This window comes from Mus pahari, chromosome 8 (genome assembly GCF_900095145.1).
Source record: "Mus pahari chromosome 8, PAHARI_EIJ_v1.1, whole genome shotgun sequence".
In the NCBI taxonomy this organism is placed as follows: domain Eukaryota; kingdom Metazoa; phylum Chordata; class Mammalia; order Rodentia; family Muridae; genus Mus; species Mus pahari.
The window spans coordinates 51,703,062-51,721,818 of NC_034597.1; the positions used below are offsets into that span (position 1 = coordinate 51,703,062).

At 48.6% G+C, this 18,757-nt stretch overlaps 1 protein-coding gene across 4 annotated transcripts in view; it reads left to right on the plus strand.

Moving 5' to 3' along the window:
* Positions 1–18,757, plus strand: part of Spata13 (spermatogenesis associated 13) — a 130,377-nt gene that overhangs the window by 50,229 nt on the left and 61,391 nt on the right. For 2 of the 4 annotated variants that reach the window (XM_021203608.2, XM_029541328.1), the window contains exon 2: positions 5,095–6,798. In XM_021203608.2, coding sequence (XP_021059267.1) covers positions 5,236–6,798 — 1,563 coding nt within the window. In that variant the 5' untranslated portion in view covers positions 5,095–5,235. Of the gene's footprint in view, positions 1–5,094; positions 6,799–18,757 lie in introns of those variants that run through there. The other 2 variants (XM_029541326.1, XM_029541327.1) reach the window with 1 other exon arrangement.

Genomic DNA, 18,757 nt, shown 5'->3' on the forward strand with positions numbered 1-18,757 from the left:
AGGGCAGGGTGGTAAGCAGTAGGACCAATTGAATTACATATAAGGTGCTGAGAACCAGAGAGAAAGGGAGAACTCCCTCCTGTGTTAGAGAGGGAGCAAGAGTTACTCAAGAACCTCCTCCCTTGAATTAATGAAGTCATGGCAAAGTACATGCCTATGGAACAGGCAAAGAGAACTGCCTCTAGGTGTTGCAAAGAGACTCCAAGACAGGATTATGTGTATTCAGTTGGGCAAGTTGGCAGATGTGCAACTGACCCCTACACTGGAAAGGAGGAGCGGTCACTTGAACCCACAACCTGAAAGAATCTGGGATGGAAGGGGACAGAGCCAACGCTGAGACAGATGCCATGCACAGAGGCACTGGGGCCTCCTTTCTCCCACTCTCAGATCCCCGACCACACTTGGCTCCCACTGACCATACCCATCAGACGCCTTTAATCATGGTAGTTAGGAATTGTGATCCCCTGCGGTGGAGACAACACCCGCAGGAGAGAGAATCCAAGAGCAGAAGAGGACCTGCAGTGGGGCCAGCCTGTGGGCTAGAGGAGCAGCCCAGGTATGGAGAGCTTGGCTCAATTGCACAAGGCCCTCAGTTTTCGTCGTTGTCATCGTCGTTGTCGTCGTCGTGGTTGTTTGTTTTAGTAAGCACCACAGAGCCTAACAGAATGGAGCCTGGCTGGCATGAGATCTGGAGACCTGCGGCCAGTGACATGGCATTCCAGTGACAGTTCCATTCGCAGATCAGGAAGTACTCTGGTGACAGAATGAAGGCTGGAGGATGAGGAGTGATCGGGACTACAAGATGGGAGGGAGCCAGGGCAGTCTTGTCCAGAAGGAAGGCGCCTCAGGCTAGGGATAATGTAGTATGCCACGCCACACCCCTGGAGGTCTCGTGAGCCAGGCAGTGATGATCTCTGAGACTTTGTGGCCACAGAGACCAGGGGCAGAAGGGCTGAGATGGTCTCTAGGTTCTGGCTGATAGGTGACAGTGCTGGACAAACTCCATGCCCACTCACTGTATTCTAACTACCGGTCGCACATTCCCACCCTGCATCAGTCAGATTTCGACCTCAGATTGTGCTGAATCTAAAATGTAGTGTTCATCGTTTGAGTTGCCGACATCTCTCCCTTTGTGCTTCGTGGCTTTTACTAAGTGAAACCAGGATTATTTGAACTCACCACTGCAGTGCCACCGACAAGGATTCTGAGATAGGGTACTGAATGACCAGTAAGTAGGAGAGAATGTAGTGTATGTGGCGTGGGTAAGCCAGACAGAATGACAGTTTATATCCTAGCCAGGACAGGGACGGATGATGTAAGATGCAAAGAAAAACCTATGAATTGCCTGCTTTTGGAACATTCCTTTTAATGATTTTTGGGTCATTTGTCTGAATGTAACTAGAACCATGGAGATGAACGGGGATGAGTGGCTATTGCACGGCAGTCCCCAGCCTCACTGATTTTCCTACGAGCATCGGATGTGCTCCGGAGGTGGTGTCTGTAGCCCAGTAAAGCTGATGTGTTCTTTTACCCCTTTAACATTTCTGGTTCTAATTGAAAGTAGTTGGTCACAGCTGGTTTTTTTTTTTTGTTGTTGTTTTTGTTTTTTTAAGAGATTTCTCATTACCAGTGGGGAGAAACATTCCACTGCGAAGTTCATTCACCCCGGAGTCCAGCTTGTGGGCAACTGGATTTCACAATATTCCCATCTCCAATTCTTTCTTGTAGTTCCCTTCACAAGCATCTCTGGCAGGGGTCCCATGATTTATAAGGCTTGCCATGAAGCCAGTAATTGAATTGTGACCCTTGTTAGTTAATGGGGGTCAAAGCATCGGCTCTAAATAATGCAACTTGGTGTGTTCCTCGGAGATTCTGGGAAAGCTTTTGTTCCTTCCTGTGATGTTCACTTTCCACTCTAAAGCAGTAAACAGCCTTGCTTTGGCTCCTGGACAGACGGTAAATCGTTAGTTTTCTAAACCTTTTCAGATGGAGTCTGGGTCTAAATTTAAATGTTTTTAAAGTAATTCCTTACCGGTGTAATAAAAATGTAAGCATCTTCAACCTAGAAAAATAGGGGCAAGCAGTGCCTAGAGTGCTACTTGGGTGGCTGAGGCAGGAGGATTGCTGTTTAAATACAAAGTTAGTGAGACCCTGTCTCAAAGTAAAAAAGTAATGAGACAAATAACAATGACACAGTATCATTGGAAAAATGGGCCACGATATAGCTCAGTGGTGGGAGATATTTGTCTTGCATGTGTGAAACCTCTAAATGTAAACACCAGTTAAAGAAAAACACAGAAGTATGTCATGATCTGTCACCTAAACAAAGATACACTCAGGAAAACCGATACAACCTTGTATCAAGATAATAGTCTTGAATAAGCTTAAGTGTTCAGTCTCATGGTTCTCAAACCTTAACAACCCATAGATTTGCTCATATTCCCACAATATCATTATGCGTTGTTAATGCACTCGGGAAGGTTCCACCCCCATGGAAGCACATACGGATTTTCTTACATCAGTGGTAGAGAAGTGACCCCTGCTATTGGTCTTGAAGAATGATTAGGTTTTATACTCAGGGTATGTAGACATCCTGCCCTATTTCCCATGATTCTCAGCGCTCTCTGCATTGGGCCACCCCTCCAATGGGGTTCTGCTTGCTGTACCCAGTTTGTTAAGGACCGCCCCCCACCCCTACCCCAAGCTGTTGGCTGAGAGTTGAGACTGGCCACCTTCATTCACCTCCTCCCAGGCTCACCATGTTCCCAGCTACCCTTTCCTCATGCCAATGTCCTCTCACCATCCTGAACCCCTCAAGGGGCCTGGCTTGCTTCTTGGACACTCTGGAGGATCATGGCATCCTGAGTTGATTGATAGCTGCCTCTTATTTCATAGAGGGCATGAAGCACAAGATGGCTTACTGGAGATGGTGTGACAGTAGTAAGTTTAGCATCTAGGCATAGCCCCAGCATTTTCGTTTGTTTGTTTGTTTTTTGTTTTTTGAGACAGGGTTTCTCCGTATAGCCCTGGCTATCTTGGAACTCACTCTGTAGACCAGGCTGGCCTCGAACTCGGAAATCCGCCTGCCTCTGCCTCCCAAGTGCTGGGATTAAAGGCGTGCACCACCACTGCCCTGCTGATGCTTCTCCTTAGCCCTTGAGCCACCAGGGTCCCTTAAGGCAGACTTTTGTCCTGGACAAAGGCAGTAGACAAAGCCAGTCTCGTGGTGCCCTCTACTGGTATAACTAACTTCAGCCACACTCTAAGGCGGGAATCCTGCCGTCCCCTGTGTGACTGACACAAGTCCTTGAAAGATTATTATTACTACTCGGTCTTGGGGTCAGTTCTTGCCTGCGAACCAGACTTGGACACTTCACTCTGTGGTTCATTTTAGGACTCTGAGATGTATGGAAGTAAGCACACTCCCACAATGCCGAGGACAGACAGGCAGTCTAACTGTTGGCCCATTTCGCCTCTCAGGCAGAATCAAGACTCAGCTCATGTGGCTTATTCACGGCCCTTCCCCACCCCCATGCCTCTCACACACCATCTTCTCCATTAGATTTGTGCACCGCAGAGGGCACAGTTAGGCCATCAGTCTCCCTATTAGTAAAGTGCTGACAGCCTAAGTCAGTAGAGACTCCCGCATCCTGGGTGGCATCAGTCCTTTATCTGTTTCCCCCTGGCTCTCCCTGACAGTCCTTCCTCACTGGGCATGATACAGGGGCCAAAGGGAAAAGAAAGCGGTGCACAGGAGCAGGTAAAGCAGGCTGCCGCTTCACACAGATCAAATCCAGCTTGAAAAACGGTGAGCTAAATAAAATAGAACCTCAGGTTCTCTCTACTGTTTCCTCTTCCTGCCTTGGCTGGTGCTAGGAGGTAAAGGCCTTGACTCGTATCTGAAACCAAGTTGGGATTTGATTTCTACAGGTCATTAGGTGCTGGAGTTGGAGTCAGGTGCCCAGCATGCAGATCCCAGCAGTGCCTCTGTCTCTCGGGGCATTGGTTTAATGCATCATTCAGAGGGGACCAGCAACGGGACAAATGCCCTCACCTGCCTGCATGGCCATGCAGTTGTTGGAATGCATTCTGATAGCCCCAGATTTCTGGGAAGGCTCAGTGATGCTGTAAAGGCCTCAGCCCAGAGCCTCTATCTACCCTTGACCTTAGTCAACAGCCTAGAAATGATGTACTGTCTGACCGATGGCCTTTTGTGGTCTCACAATCTGAAGCTCAATTATTAATTTATTTATTGGAAATAGAAGGGCCATGATGTTTGAGCCATCCTGTGAAGGCTGAGAAAGGCTGCGACAGACCTGACTGATGGGAAAGGTTCAAGGTGTGGTGTTCTCACACACTTTTGCGGGGTTGGTAGTGCTGCGGAGGCGGCTTAGGCAAAGGCGGAAGGAATGGACACGGAATGGGCACAGGAGTGTATAGAGGCTTGGGTGAGGGACCAGAGGGAAGAGGGTATTTTAGTCATATGTCCATGTCTTGAGTTTCTAACAGCCCCATGTTTTCCCTCACATCATTCTGTGGACAAGTAGAACTTTCTGGGTGTCTTCTGCACACAGCCTTTCCTCCAGCTTCTCTGGCTTGGCGTATTGGGCCCTGAGTCCCTGTAATGCCATAAGGTTCTCTCACAAGTTTTCCTTAGACACATGGCCTCTGTCAGAACTCCCAGGAGTCCACTAACCGAGCCCTTGCTCATACAGGCTGGTGTTTCAGTAGGCATGTTTGGAAGTCACGGTGGGGTTGATTTTTGATAATAAAAGATCCCTTCTGTTCACACAAAGAATAAGGTCTTACCATTTGCATGTCAGCGTCTTCTCAGGGTTTCAGGATTTCTCCGTCGTGTCAGATGTACATCCCTAGCTGTCTTTTTCGTTTCTCCTTTTAGGAATACATTATTTGCATGCCTTCCATTCTTGCTTTGATGAGAAGGAAATTTTAGAGCAATTCTTAATGAACCAGCCTTGTCCTGGGGCTTGCGGGATTTCCTTCTGTTAGCAGTTGTTAGCTTGAACGATCAGCCTCTATAGAGGCGCCTCCTTGGGGACAACAGTTAAATGCCTGCTTTGTTTTGTGCTGCAGGCAGTCGCTGTGACGACGGATCCAGATGCACGCCACAGATGTGAAAGCCAGGCTGCTGTCCTTGGAGATGAAGGTCTGGAACTGGGACCCCCAGTTACCGGCGTGAATGGGGGTTTGAACCAGGCTGCCCACCCCAAGAACATGACAACAGCCCAGGATGGCCATGGACAAGGTGCCACCGCCACTTGTTCAGCCTCCAACCCGAAGGCCCCCAAAATGGTGACATCCTCAGCATGTCAGAATGGAGGCTGCAAAGGCAGCCCCAGCAGTGATCCCGAAGCCGGGGAAGCCAGGCTCAGCCCATCCAAGCTGGTACGTCTCTTCTCTGGTAGTCGGAAGAGGATGAATTCGAACACTGAGAGGCCTCGCTCCGTGGTCCTTGTGGGGAATTCCTCCACGTGGAATGCCCTGGCCTCCTTCCGTAAAATGGGCTCTTTTAAAAGACTAAAATCTTCTGTCCTTCAAGGAATTCAGAACCGGGAGGGGGCAGACGTTTCCAAGGAGGAGCCAGCAGGAGACCCAGGAAGGGCTGCTCCCAATGGCACCATTGCCGTCCTGGGAAAGGGCCTGGGCAGGTGTACATCCTTGGGCCCTCTAGGAGATGGTGCTGGGTCCGACTGTTCAGACCCCGAGGACACGGAGGACGCCTTCCAGAGGAGCACACACCGTTCGCGCAGCATCCGCAGGGCCTATGGCCTGGGCCGCATCAGCCTGCTGGACCTGGGGCGCCAGCCAGTGCCAGAGCCCGCCGTGTGTGAGATCCAAGTTCGCGACCCTGAGCCCAGCAGGGCTGTGCCTCTGCCGCGCAGAAGCAAGAGCATCGACAGCTTGAGCGTCCTGAAGAGCTCCTTCAAGCGCAAGTCTGCATCCAATCTCACGGAACTGCAGGGTGACAGGCAGGTTCCCCCCAGGACCCTGAGCAGCTTCTTCACAGACCCCGAGAAGCCCGGTGGCTCAGAGAGAAGAACCAGACGCTGGAGGAGCCCCATCCGGGCTAAGGACTTCGACAGAGTCCTAAGACTGGTGAGCAATGTCAAGGATGCAGCTTGGAAGAGGGAGGCCCCCAGGAGTGCAGCCCCTAGCCCTGGTCCCGGTCCCGGGGATGCGAACCCACTACATGCGCCAAGAAGCAAGCTACACGACGACTACTCGCGCCGTACCAGCAGCAGTGTGGAGTCAGATGCCAGGCGTGGCGGCTCTTTGTCCTCACCCTGCATCCCTGCACCATGCTCCGCTGCGCCCTACGCAGCTCCGGAGCCCCACTTAGATGTGGATACTGCAGTATTCCCCCTGGAAACTAAAAGTGCTCAGCCACTGGGAAATGATGGAACTCGTGCCAGCAGTCCCTCACCAATCCCCACGGACCCAGAAGGATTAAGCCAAGGCTCCAGTGAGGCACATACTGGCAGCCAGCATCCCTTTGACCCCGTGCAGCTTCCCACTCCTCTGAGACCCACCACACCCAAGCCCCAAAGTCCCCAGAGCCCAGGGAGTACAAAGTGCCCCAGTAGTCTGAGTGTGCTGTCCCTCAGTTCAGCGGACAGTGAAGAACGGACCGAGGATGCTTCGCACAGGCAACCGGGACCTGTGTCCCTCCAGGATACTGTCCTCACCACCGCTGGTGATGTGGGGGGAGAAAGCAGTGACAGCTATTTTCCCGAGAATCTCGATGGCGCCACCAATCCAGAAGAGAAGAAGGGAGAGGTACGGGTCCGCCCTCTGGTGGGTGACAGTGTGGGAGGAGTGCTTGTCTAGTATTTGCTTTGCCATTCACCCAGAGATTTCCAAAGACTGCTGGTTCTGTCAGTGCCAAACTGGTCGTATTACGTTTTAGCGGAGATGGAAGTCATTGGCTTAGCTTGCCTGGTTCTGGATGTGCCTCCCTGCCAGGTGTGTACTTGGCACGTGCAAGGTTTCAGGTTAGCCCTCCAGCACCAAATCACACCATCCCACATGGTAATCTTTATCCCACTTAAAAAATTGAATTTGCTAATAAATATTCCTTGATGTAGTGTTTGCCACACCATTCCTGGAAAAGATGTTTATTTGATGTTTATATGAGTATCTCCTACGTGCTGCTAAGTCCTGGGGATTAATGTGACCACTAGGGTTTCTCAGAGTTTTCACATTTGGAAAGCATTTTATCACCCCTGTATCATCTGTGTATTTGAAATTGTTGCTGTCTTCCTTCCCGACGGAGCCCTGTAAATGCAGTTCTTTGTGTTAGAGAACATTGCGTCTCTTGAGTCGTCTTATTTCCAGGAGTGAATTAGAACTGCGCCGCTCATTACCTGTCACGCCCAGGACGATGCTTCTCCCAAGAAGTTTTAACGATGGCCATTGTACTTATTTTTAGGGGCAGAGCTCCGAGCAGCTCAAGAATCAAGTCGGCAATTAACTGTCAGAGCTCCTTTCACATCCTGTCAGGCAGCCAGACAGTGCTACTCCACTGTGCGAGTCTCACTTTATAAGAACATCCAGTCATATCACCTTACATAGCTAAAAGGCGGAAGCGTAGCCGCGTGTGCGGGTTGTTAATGTTCTTTGCATAAGTTTCTAGCCGGCGTTACAGCTGTGAGTTGGCGCTTGCAGTAGGAAATCACTCCTTAGCAAAAGTTCCCTCCCACTCAGCCCTGGAGAGGGCCGGCAGAGAAACGATTGCACAGTTGGGTTTGCAAAGAGAAGCCAGGGCAGCCTGTGGATGTGCTGTTAGAAATTTACTGAGATGATGCTCTGTAGCCCAGGCTGCCCTCAAAGTCACACTCCAGAGAGCCGGGGTGATTGCCGTGTACCACACTGCCGTGGCTGGCAAATATCTATTTTTGACCTTTGCTATCCAGAGACATCTAGGTCACAGGGCCTTCCGGAAAGGACTGTGAGAGTAGAATTGCCGCAGAGTGCTTTAGGGAGATCCAAACCAGCTTTCAGGGTATCTAGTCAGCAGACATGCAGCTACAGACTCTGGGCCAGAGGCCCGGTCTGTCAGAGCTTTCTAGTATTGAAGATGATGTGCTCATCTGCATTCTTAAAGAAGTGTGGATCCTTTGCAGGAGACGGGCAGGCCTGGGAAGCAGTTCCAGTGTTGCTGACTTGGATTGGCCAAAGGTTTTAACTCAGTTCTGAGCATGCCCCGGCAGTTTTGCATCTGTAGCATAAAATGCCCAGGCCGCTGGCTGGGTGTGGCAGTACACACGTGTGAGCTCAAAGACTGGGAGATGCAGGAGAACTGAACTCAGCACTGTTCCGTTACATAGCATGACCGTCTCAGCACAGAGTTTCATTTCAAAGACTGGGCAGTCCTGCTGGTTTGACCCTCTGACAAGGGGAGCCCATTGTGACACGAATCTGTGTCAGAGTGACAGATCAGATCTCAAGATCGGAGACAGAGGAGGTAAGGTCACACGGTCCCCCTCAAGGACATCCCCCAGGTGAGCTAAGGACCTTTCACTGGCGTCCCCCAAAGAGTTCCACAGCACCCCCTAATACTTTCACCCCGGAGACTAAACTTTAATCTTGAACTTTAAAGGACATGGGGCATCCAGACGAGGCTTGGTGAGACATTCACTCTGCAGACACTCTGCCCTGCCCCCATGTTTGATGCTCCATTACTCTAGTAAAGGATCTTTATAAGTCTCACAGGTTCTGCCTGTTAAAGGTAGGCTCCTAAGCCGGAAGAGTGCTTCCTTGCCATGCTGTGTGTGGTCTTTGGGACTGGATAAACCCTGTCTCGATGGGGAGAAACAGGAGGATGAGAAGTTTAAGGTAATCATCAGATACGTGCTTGGCTATATGGAACCCTGTATCAAAGCAAAACAGAACACAAAATAGTTTACCCAGGGTTAACTAATAGTGTTACCCGGGGAACTATGAAAAGGAGGAATGCTGCCGTTATTTACAAAAACGTGGCCTTGTCCTGCCACCTGGTGGTGATTCTTGGGAAAGCACAGTGCTGGGTTGGGCAGGACCCTAAATTTTTTTTTCCTTTTAAAAAGCTATTCAGAAGCTGAGTGTGCACGTGCAGATCTGTAACCCCAGCACTTGAGATGCAGAGGCTGGGGGATTTCCAGTTAAAGGCCAGCCTGAGCTACACAGTAAGTTCTATCTCAGAAAGCCGCACACACACAGAGTTCAAGGCCCAGGGCTGCCACTTTTTGGTAGAGTTCTTATCTAGCGCTCACCAGGCCGTGAGTTCCATCCTTGCATTTGGAAAATAAAGGCTATTTGGAATTTTTCTGTTAATAGTGTTCCTCATTTTCTAGAAAGGTACAGGAGTCATTAATACGGAATTTCCAAAAGGGATATTGTCTTTCTACCTGTCTGCAGTATAGAGTCATTGGCTGTAAGTAATGAGCACCAGCTGTGAGCCTGTCCCAGGCACAGTGGTGAATCTTTTGCAAATGCTTCTAGTTTGGTGGGGCTCTGGCTCTGCTCCTCAGAAGACCCCAGTTAGGGATCTGGGCAAACTAGGAAGTCTTAAACCTCTAGGGTCTCAGTTGTCTCTAGAGTAGGGACACTTAGGTTAAACACTGTGTGTATCTAGCAACATTTTCAAAATTACTACTTTAAGGATGTGTTTTGTCTATATATGCTTGTTTGTGTGCCATGCATATACCTGTTATGAGAGGAAGCGGAAGAGAATGTTCATTCTCCCGGAGCTGGGGCTAGAGATGGGTGTGAGTTGCCATATGGGGCTAGGCATCTCAATGAGGTCCTCTGTAAGAGCAACAGGTGCTCTTACCCACTGAGCCATCTCTCCAACCTCTAGCCCTCAAATCTTTTTGTATGTAACACTACATTATAATTTTACAAGAAGTGGAGAAATTCTTCAAATAATTAGATTGATCTCACATTAACTTTAAGACAGTCTTATTCATCATTGGCTGCCCTTGAACTCACCATAAAACCTTGAACTTCTGACCCTCCTGCATCCACCTCCCAAGTGCTGAGATGACAGATGTGGATCGCTGAACCTGTTTATGTCATACCAGTGATCAAACGGTTCATACAAAGCAAGCACTCCGCTGCTACCACCCCAGTCCTTTTAAGAGCTGAGTCCCAGGGTATCCTTAAAGTGGTGTGTTCTGTTGACGGGAGTGGAACCAAGCCCAGTATGTTTTGAATCTACCAGGTGCAAGAGACTGAAGTCGGGTGAAGCCCAGTAAAGCATACACGTGGCACTGAGAGGCATGTGAGAATTATCTGGCTTGGAATAAGTCCCACAAAAGACACAGAGAACGGATAAAGAGGAACTGTGGTTCTCAACCACTTGTGCTCACAGGTCCTGAGGAAGAGTGCGCCCCACCCGTGCTGAGTGTGATCTCCAGGACTGTATAAACTCAGTGTAGTCTTACCTGTTCTGCCCTCTCACCCCTCTCCACCGGGGGTAGAGACAAGAGAACCAGAGAGAGGTTTAAGATAATTCTGAGTTTACCTTCAACTCAGGCCACACTTGACTGAAAGCGTGGTCCTGGGAGGTGTTATAGCCCAGACAGGTTACGTAGATCTATGATATTACGAAGAACAAGGAGTTGCCTCATTTGGTTTGATGTACAACAACCCAGGTTAAGATACAATAGTTATGTGTCAGGTCAACCACATTCCTGGTCTCTGTGCAGAGAATCTGTGTTCCGTGGTGTACACCAAGGAGCCAGGAACGTGTGTGGACGAGAGACAAGCCAGACTTAGCACTCTGGAGAAGACACTTAGAAGGAAAGGGAGCAGAAGGGAGGCTGCCAGTGGACAGGAGCTAAAGACGGAGCTTGAGGGAGAAGAACATCGAAGAGCTGGCCACACACCCTGGCTGTGAACGCCTGCTGTGTGCCGGTTGTTTACTACAGAGCCATCACTATCCTCAAAATGAGGGCGAGGAGCCAGCTGTTACCATGGCGGCCCTTGTAAAGCTAGGCTAGAAGGACCACTGAATTTGAGGTCAGCCTGGGCTACAGGGTGAGGCTCTAACCTGGGGCTGACCAGTCCCTTCCACAGGCTGCTGTGAGGTTGGCCCAGGCTGACCGGTCCCTCCATACAGGCTGCTGTGAAGGTGAGCCGACTTCCCTCGGAGGCTTGCTTGCCTGTGACGATGCCAGGTGACTAAACTGCTGTGCTTGGGGGAACTGCAGAGGGGCTAGCTAACTTCCGTGCAGCTGTTCGGGTGTCGAGACGGGAGAAACGGTTGGCCAATAGGTCTGGATATGGTTAGGAAGGGCCTGCCTTGGAGCTGTGGACTTGGACCTCGCCCTGTAGGCATTGAGGGGCTTAGGGAGAGAATGAGCAGGTGTAGCGGGGGTGGGTGGGTGTCCCGTGAAGTCAGGGTTGACTGGTCCAGTCTTGGAGAGGAGCTGTGGCTTTCCTGAGTCTATTCCACAGGTCACGAGGTCATGCAGGCACTTAGGGGAGGAGGGCGTGGACCGCAGAGTCCCTGAGCGTGTCTTTGTGCAGTGAGTCATTCTGAGGGTTTCTGGGGCAGAGGATCAGTGGTGCGCAGGGCCACGTGGGAAGCACTTTGCCTTTGGATGCCACCCATTAAACAAGCCACAAACTTCGTGGCATGGGAAGGGAAAGGAAGGACTTCTTTGGCACTACAAGGACACTGCTGCTACAATAGAGTGCCCCCACCACCACACATACACACACACACACACACACACACACACACTCAGAACAATAGAGACATCCAGCTAGGAGACAGGAAATCCGGGCGGTTTTCAGCTTGAGTGAATGACTCCAGGGGCTTCTGCGGCTGCTGCTTCTGTGCTGGTCAGTGGAGGTGCAGGAGACCCTGGCACGGTTTAGGCACCTGGCAAGTCCTGAGGTTTTGATGGCTTAGACATTATGTCACACAGCCATTCCTATAACCAGGAAGTTGCTGTTACAGCTACAGAAGTGTAGCTGGGCGTGTATGAAGCTCTGGGTTCAACCCCCAGCGCCCATAAACCAAGCCTAGAGGGGCATGCCCGTAATTCCATCACATGGGAGGTGATCTGTTGCTACGTAGTGAGTTCAAGACCAGCCTGGACTATATAAGACCCCATAAAAAGGCAGGTAGGCAGGCAGGCTGGCGGGTGAGAACGTTCAATAGGTGTAGGCACGTGTCATCGAGTCTGACATCCTGGGTTCTAACCCCCAGAACCCTCATGGTGGAAGGAGAGAACCAATTTCCACTATTCCTCTGACCTCTACTCTTTGGCCAAAGCACTTCTGTATATGCACAGATGTATAAACAGTAAATAAATAAACAAATAAACAAATAGATGTTTTTAAAATCCATGTTTCAAAAAGAAAAGGGGGGGAGGAAGAAATGTAGTGACTCCAGAAAATCTGCTCAAGATTAAGGGCTATTACCTTTCCCACAGACCTGTTTAGAGTCAGTGTATGCGCGCAGCCCAGAAGGGGCACCTGCCTTCGGATCTCTGTGTGGTTGTAATTCATTGCCTTAGCCACTGACCAACACAGCTACTGTAGGGTTCCTCTTAGGTTTCCTTCCTTCCTTCCTTTTTTTTTTTTTTGGTGTTGTTGTTGTTTTTGTTTTGTTTTGTTTTTCAGCCAGGGCTTCACCAGGTAGCCTGAGCCTAGAACTTGACCTGTAGATCAGGTTGGCTTCAAACTCACAGAGATCCACCAGCTTTTACCTTCCTCACGCAGGGATTAAAGGCATGGGCCACCAAGCCGGGCTGTGCTTTTTAGAGAACATTTGGCGATTCTTGTAAATCTGTGGGCTAAGGGAGCAATCATGTGATGTGTTGTCTTTTTGAAACCAATGTTTTTCGGTGGCAGATTGTCCTCAGTGTTGACATGTGTCATAGCAGGTTTCGTGTTCCAGTTCTTTATTCCTTTTTAGCTAAATAGCAGATAGATCACATCTTGTTTATGCATTTGTGGTCACACTCTAGTGAGGCAGAAGTAAGAGGATGTCAGTAAGTTCAAGGCCAGCTTGAGCTATGTATTCAAATTTGCAAATAAAACAAGCAAAAGTATTGGACTTTTGGAGAGATGTGGAACCAGCAGGGATTTGGAATGGCTGCTTCAGGGATGGAGGTGGGCGGAGTCTCACCATCTGCCATGGCAGGATGGAGACCCAGCAGGCCACTGATGCGTTTCAGTGTAAGTTTGAAGGCCTGAGAACAGAGCAGAGGTGTGAAAGCTGCTGTCAGTCCTGGGTTGATGAGCTGAGGCCGCGTCAGATATGAGATTGATAGCCCTACTCAGTGAGGAGTACCACATCCCTGGGCTCCCTGTGGGATAGATGGAGTTGACCTGTATCTAGACGTGGTGAGGGTGGATCTTTTTACCAGACCCATTGACTCACGTGCTGACTGGAAACATCCTCACAGAAACACCCAGAAACAATGCTTTATTGACTACCCCAGCCCAATCAAAAAGGACATAGGCTGTTAGCCACCCAATCAAAAAGGACATAGGCTGTTAGCCACCACAGATGATTGCAGAGAGCTGTTCCTGCTCTGCCCTGTCTCATTGCTAGTCACGCCTTCCGAAGTATTACAATCTCATGGTTCTTTCCTCCCAGTTCTGAACATTGAGCCCAGGCCACTGAGAACGCTAAGCAAGGCCTTTCACTGAGCTCCACCCACAGGCAAGCTCCCTTGGGTTGCAGTGTTTTGTCTTAGGAGAAAGCCGCCACCTCACGGTCCTCCTGCCCCAGCTGCTGAGAGCCAGCTGGGATGCCTGGTATACGCTATCACATCTACCTTGGATGTAGTTGTTTTTTTTTTTTTTCAAAGGTGTTTGATGTGTGCCATAGCATGCTTGTGCTCAGAGGACAGCTCATGGGGAACTGAACCTGGCTGCGCAGGCTTGTAACCCCAGCATCCCAGGCTGAGGCAAGAAGATATATTTGAGGGCAGCCTGGTGTATGCATGAAGACTCTGCTCTTCGGCTTCTACACCCCACCAAACCCCACCCCACCCCACCCCCCAAAGAAGGAAAAAGGAAGAAAACAGGAAAAGGGTTGTTTGCAGAAACATGATTAGACATTCAGACCTTGAGTCCTTGTGAAGTGGCCCCTTATTTGTATAGTGGAGTCATTTTCCAACTCAGTCTTTTCAAAAGTTGTTTCCATCCGCTCTGAGCAGCTCGTTCCCCGTTATTCCACACAAAGGCCATCTTTTTATGGTCCTAGGTTTCGTAGCGTTCTCATGGACTCCTAGGGTCTGACAGGATGGACCTCTGTGAACTTAGCAACACTTCTGGGCGTGATGACACAGGCAAGAGGCTCATGGAAGGCCAGCCTGGGCTACATAGTTCCAGGCCAGCCTGAGCTACATGTGAGACCCTGTCTCGGGGGAGGAGAAAATTAAGCCTTTCTCTCTCTAAAAGCTGAAATCTGAGGAAAAGTGCACGCGTTTGTCAGGCCTCCCCTGGCTAGATCTAGGCTAGCTTGCGTCAGCTGAAATGTCATTGAAGAGGATTCGCATCTTGAAAACTCCAGGGGCAAGGCCTGTGGTGAGCACCTGTAGTCCCCGAACTTGGGAAGACAGGCAGGAGGATGACCATTTGAGTCCCTGTATCCTAGGCTAAGTGCAAAGCATAGGGGCGACCTCATCCCCCTAAAACAGAACCTCAGGAAAAACACAGCAGAGGAGAGAACAAAATCGCACGGCTGCCCTCCAGAGCAGAGCTCATTCCCACCCCTTCGCATCTCCACGACACTTACTTATCCAGTAAATGGTTTCATTTGGTGCACGGAAGCAGTGTAATAATCATAGTGAGGTGACAAGCTGTGTCCATAGTCTTTCATTATTGGGGTCATTTCATTTTGTGGGACAGGGTCCTTGGACTCCTGATCCTCCTGACATCACGCTATCCTTTTTGGAGGGAGAAGGGAAGAGTTTTCACAAGGCTGCTCAGGCTGACCACAAGCTCTTGATTCAGCCTCTGGACTCACAGGGACCACTTTTGACTACTCCAGGCCCAGAGCACTAGACCCAGCCGAAGAAGTAGTTAATTATTCATCCTTGGATTTTTTTTTTTTTTTAAATTAAGATACTTCTTTACTTTGCAGGCAAACAGACAGAATTAAAAGGTAGTTTTAATCATTGAATGGAGTTACTGTCTTTTCTTGCCAATCTGGGGGATAGAATTAAAGGCCGATCAAAAGCCATGATCTTTCCCCAGTGTATCCTATTAATGTTAAGAGTAGCAGTAATAAGTTTTCTGGTACCTATTATTAATAAACTGTTAACTATCCTTTTTTCTTTTATTGGATATTTTATTTATTTACACTTCAAATATTATCCCCTTACTGTTAGCCATCCTACATTTATGAGAGACTAGTATTTGAGTCTTTTGTCTAACACATGTGAGTCCCTCAGCAATGAATATATAAGATAATCATGTTAATGTGAACCATCTATGTAGTGTTTTGACAGCTTGTTTAATATGGGGCTAGAAAGTCATAATAAGCCTTTACTGAAATCCTAAAATGAGAAAAGTCAATTTCTGTATTCTTTTCTAAGGGAAATTCTAGCTGCTGGCTAAGAAATATTCTAGCATGTGTTTTTTGTTGCCAATTTTTTTTTTCTTTCTAAGCTTTTCCTGTGATAAGATCAGAATGGAGATTCCTCTCTGGCTGGCAGGGTGACGGATGTCCGTCCATCTGCCTATGTCTGCTGTGGTTATCAGACAATATCAGGCAATTGATTAGTTTTTTGTTTGTTTGTTTTTTGAGAGAGAGAAGGTCATTCTGAGTAGCCCAGGTTAGCCTTGTCCTGTCCACCTTCCTGTCTCTACCTGGTGGGTCCTAAGTCCCACTCGCTTTGAACTCTGAAAAGCTGTCATTCCTCTGGGATGTTCAGAGTTCTTATTTAATAGCCTAGGACATATATGTAAAACTCCCATAAATGCACACCAATGCGTGTTGCTCAGGCTGGCTTCCAACGGCGTGTTGATCGTGATAACGGTTACCATCCCATGAGTCTGGAAGCCTCAAGTTCAAAGTCACAGTGTGTCAGAATCCAGTCTCTGCAAGGCCCTACTTTCTCCAGCTTCTGGTAGATGTGACATTTGTCAGGGCTTGTTCACGTGTCACTCCTTGTCTGGGAATAGAACTCAGTTGTTAGAACACCTGCCTATGTAATCCTCTAGATTCCCAAAGTTCAAGCCCACCCTCAGCTACAGGTCAAGACTGAAGCTAACTTGGCCTACATAAAACCCCACGTCCAGGTAGATAAATCAACACCAGTCCCTATTCCATCCATGAGTAGCTTGCTTCCTTTTGTGTTTGTATCCAAATTTTCCTTAGCGTATCAAGTCAGCCATTGGTTTAGAACCCACGTAATCCAGGGTGAGCCCATTAGAAAGTGATCACTCTGCAGAGCACAGGGGCAGATGCTCAGAGTGCTTAGGAGTCCGTCTGTCTGGGGGCAGTTGCCAGTTAAGCCTGTGCACACATACTTACTGCCTCTGAAGAGATGCGATCATACCAAGTTCTTTTAAGCCTTTATTTTTAATCTCCAGTTAATAATTCGTAGAAATGCCTTTCACAGAAACGTTTCAAGGAAGCAGTTTGTGTTAGTTTGTGTAAGTCTTTCATTTTTTGAAGCTGAAAAAAAGAAATCCTGTATAGGAAGAAAATACTGCTCACTGACCAGGAAAGCCACTTCACAAGAGTTCAGAAAAGCAAGAGTTAAAAGGGTTGTCCCCAGGGTGCAAGGTCTGTTTACAAAGGTTTATGACTTGGGTGTGACTTGATGGTTCAAGCTTCAGGGACTTGGGGACACGTGAGTTGAGCCTGCTGGACTGGACCAGGCAGAGCTCTGCATCGCTGCTTAGGGCCCTGAGCACAGCTTTTAAGAGACCTGAACAACTCAGGAACTCATGGATGTGGTCAACTGCCTGTTCTTCCAGTGTGTTTGTGGGCCACCCCTGCCCATGGCTAAACCTCAGGTAGGTTCTCAGCCTGCGGGGAAGGATGCCTGCTGGAGTGTATGTTTAAAGTTCTAAGAACGGGCCTTTTCATCTATACAGTCTTTGCAGTGAACCTGGACAGTAGTTTAGAAGCACAAAAACTTTGCTGAAAATTAAAAAAAAAAAAAAAAAAAAAAAAATGTAGTTTGGAAAGTAGCAGAGAGAGTCCTTGCGGGGCTTGCCTGGTTCCGTCCGTAGCCAGGTCCCCGTTGGCTTTTTAGAGGACCCGTCTTTTTGACTGAGGAGCAGCATTTGAATGTGAGCTTCAACTCAGGCTTCTCTNGAACCTGGACAGTAGTTTAGAAGCACAAAAACTTTGTAAAAAAAAAAAAAAAAAAAAAAAAAAAAAAAGATGTAGTTTGGAATGGAGCAGAGAGAGTCCTTGCCTGGCTTGCCTGGGTCCGTCCGTAGCCAGGTCCCCGTTGGCTTTTTAGAGGACCCGTCTTTTTGACTGAGGAGCAGCATTTGAATGTGAGCTTCAACTCAGGCTTCTCTGCTGAGTCTCCTAAAGTGAGTGTTTCAACTTCACGTGGTGTTCTATGACTAGATGTTGAGATCCCCTAAGCCATGTTGGTGCCCTTTAGAGGGTACCGCCTCTGGCATCTTCAGGGGAACTGCAAGCATTGAAGTCCAGTTACAGTGGATTTCACTTCTGCTGCCTGTATTAAGACAGTGAGTGGCTGACACAGAGGCACAGAGGGAACACAGGCAGGGCTGCTTTACCTGTGCCTACCTTGCCCAGCCCCGGTCACTTCCTGGTATATTTCTTTATTTTTGGCATCAGTAAGAAAATACAAGCAGCGTGTTGCATAAGCACAAAGCAGCTTCTAGCCATTACAAAAACAAAAAACAAAAAACTGTGGCTTTTTAAAAAACTGTTTGTGAGTAGTTAGACCACGCTATGCCTCTGGTTTTGTTCTGGGCACTTCTGTTTTTTCTAGCAAGTTGTCTCTGACCCTTTTTAAATGACCTTATATAAATAGATTTATGCTTACTGTGTATTGGAGTTGCCTGTGCCATTCAAGTTAGTAATTTGTTTCAGTTCCCCCCCCCCATAATAATCCAATTTTCGTAAATTCAGAAAACAGTAATAACTTTATGATCTTTCTCTTTTTCCCATGGTGATGTTAGGTAGGATAGAAACATATATATCGCCTCCTGAGTGTGTGCTGAGTTCACAGAAGAATCCCTCTGGTGGGTGGTGAGGATCTGAAGTAGGGGGGAAGGAAGTTGAGTGGGAATGAGTCTTTTACGAGAAATAGGCCGGTAGAATAACCCGGGAAAACCAGGGCTCTGGTTGTCCCCTCCCCAGCAGTGTAAGAGAATAGGACTGGGAGGGGGGTCTGAGGACCATGGGATTTATCAGGGAGACTGTTGCAGCCAGGTCAGAATGAAGAGGCTGATTAGAGTGTCTCTTCATTCCAGTAGAGCGAAACTTTCTCGAACAAGCCAGTGGTATAGTCAATATGATGCGACTTCTGTTATAGTTTAAAGCCTAGGCCTTTTGCTTGGGCAGTCTCCCAGCTAGCTCATTTAACTTACCCTGACTGTCTAGCCTATAACCTGCCATGTGGCTAGCTCTATCCCCTTCTCTGCTCTGCTCCACTACACGTCTGTTCTTTTCCATGTCAGCTCTTGAATCTCCCACTTCTTTTTCTTTGCCCTGCGTCCTCCTCTCTCTCCCCTCTCTCTCCTCTCCTCCTCCTCTTCCTCCTCCTCCTCCTCTTCCTCCTCCTCCTCC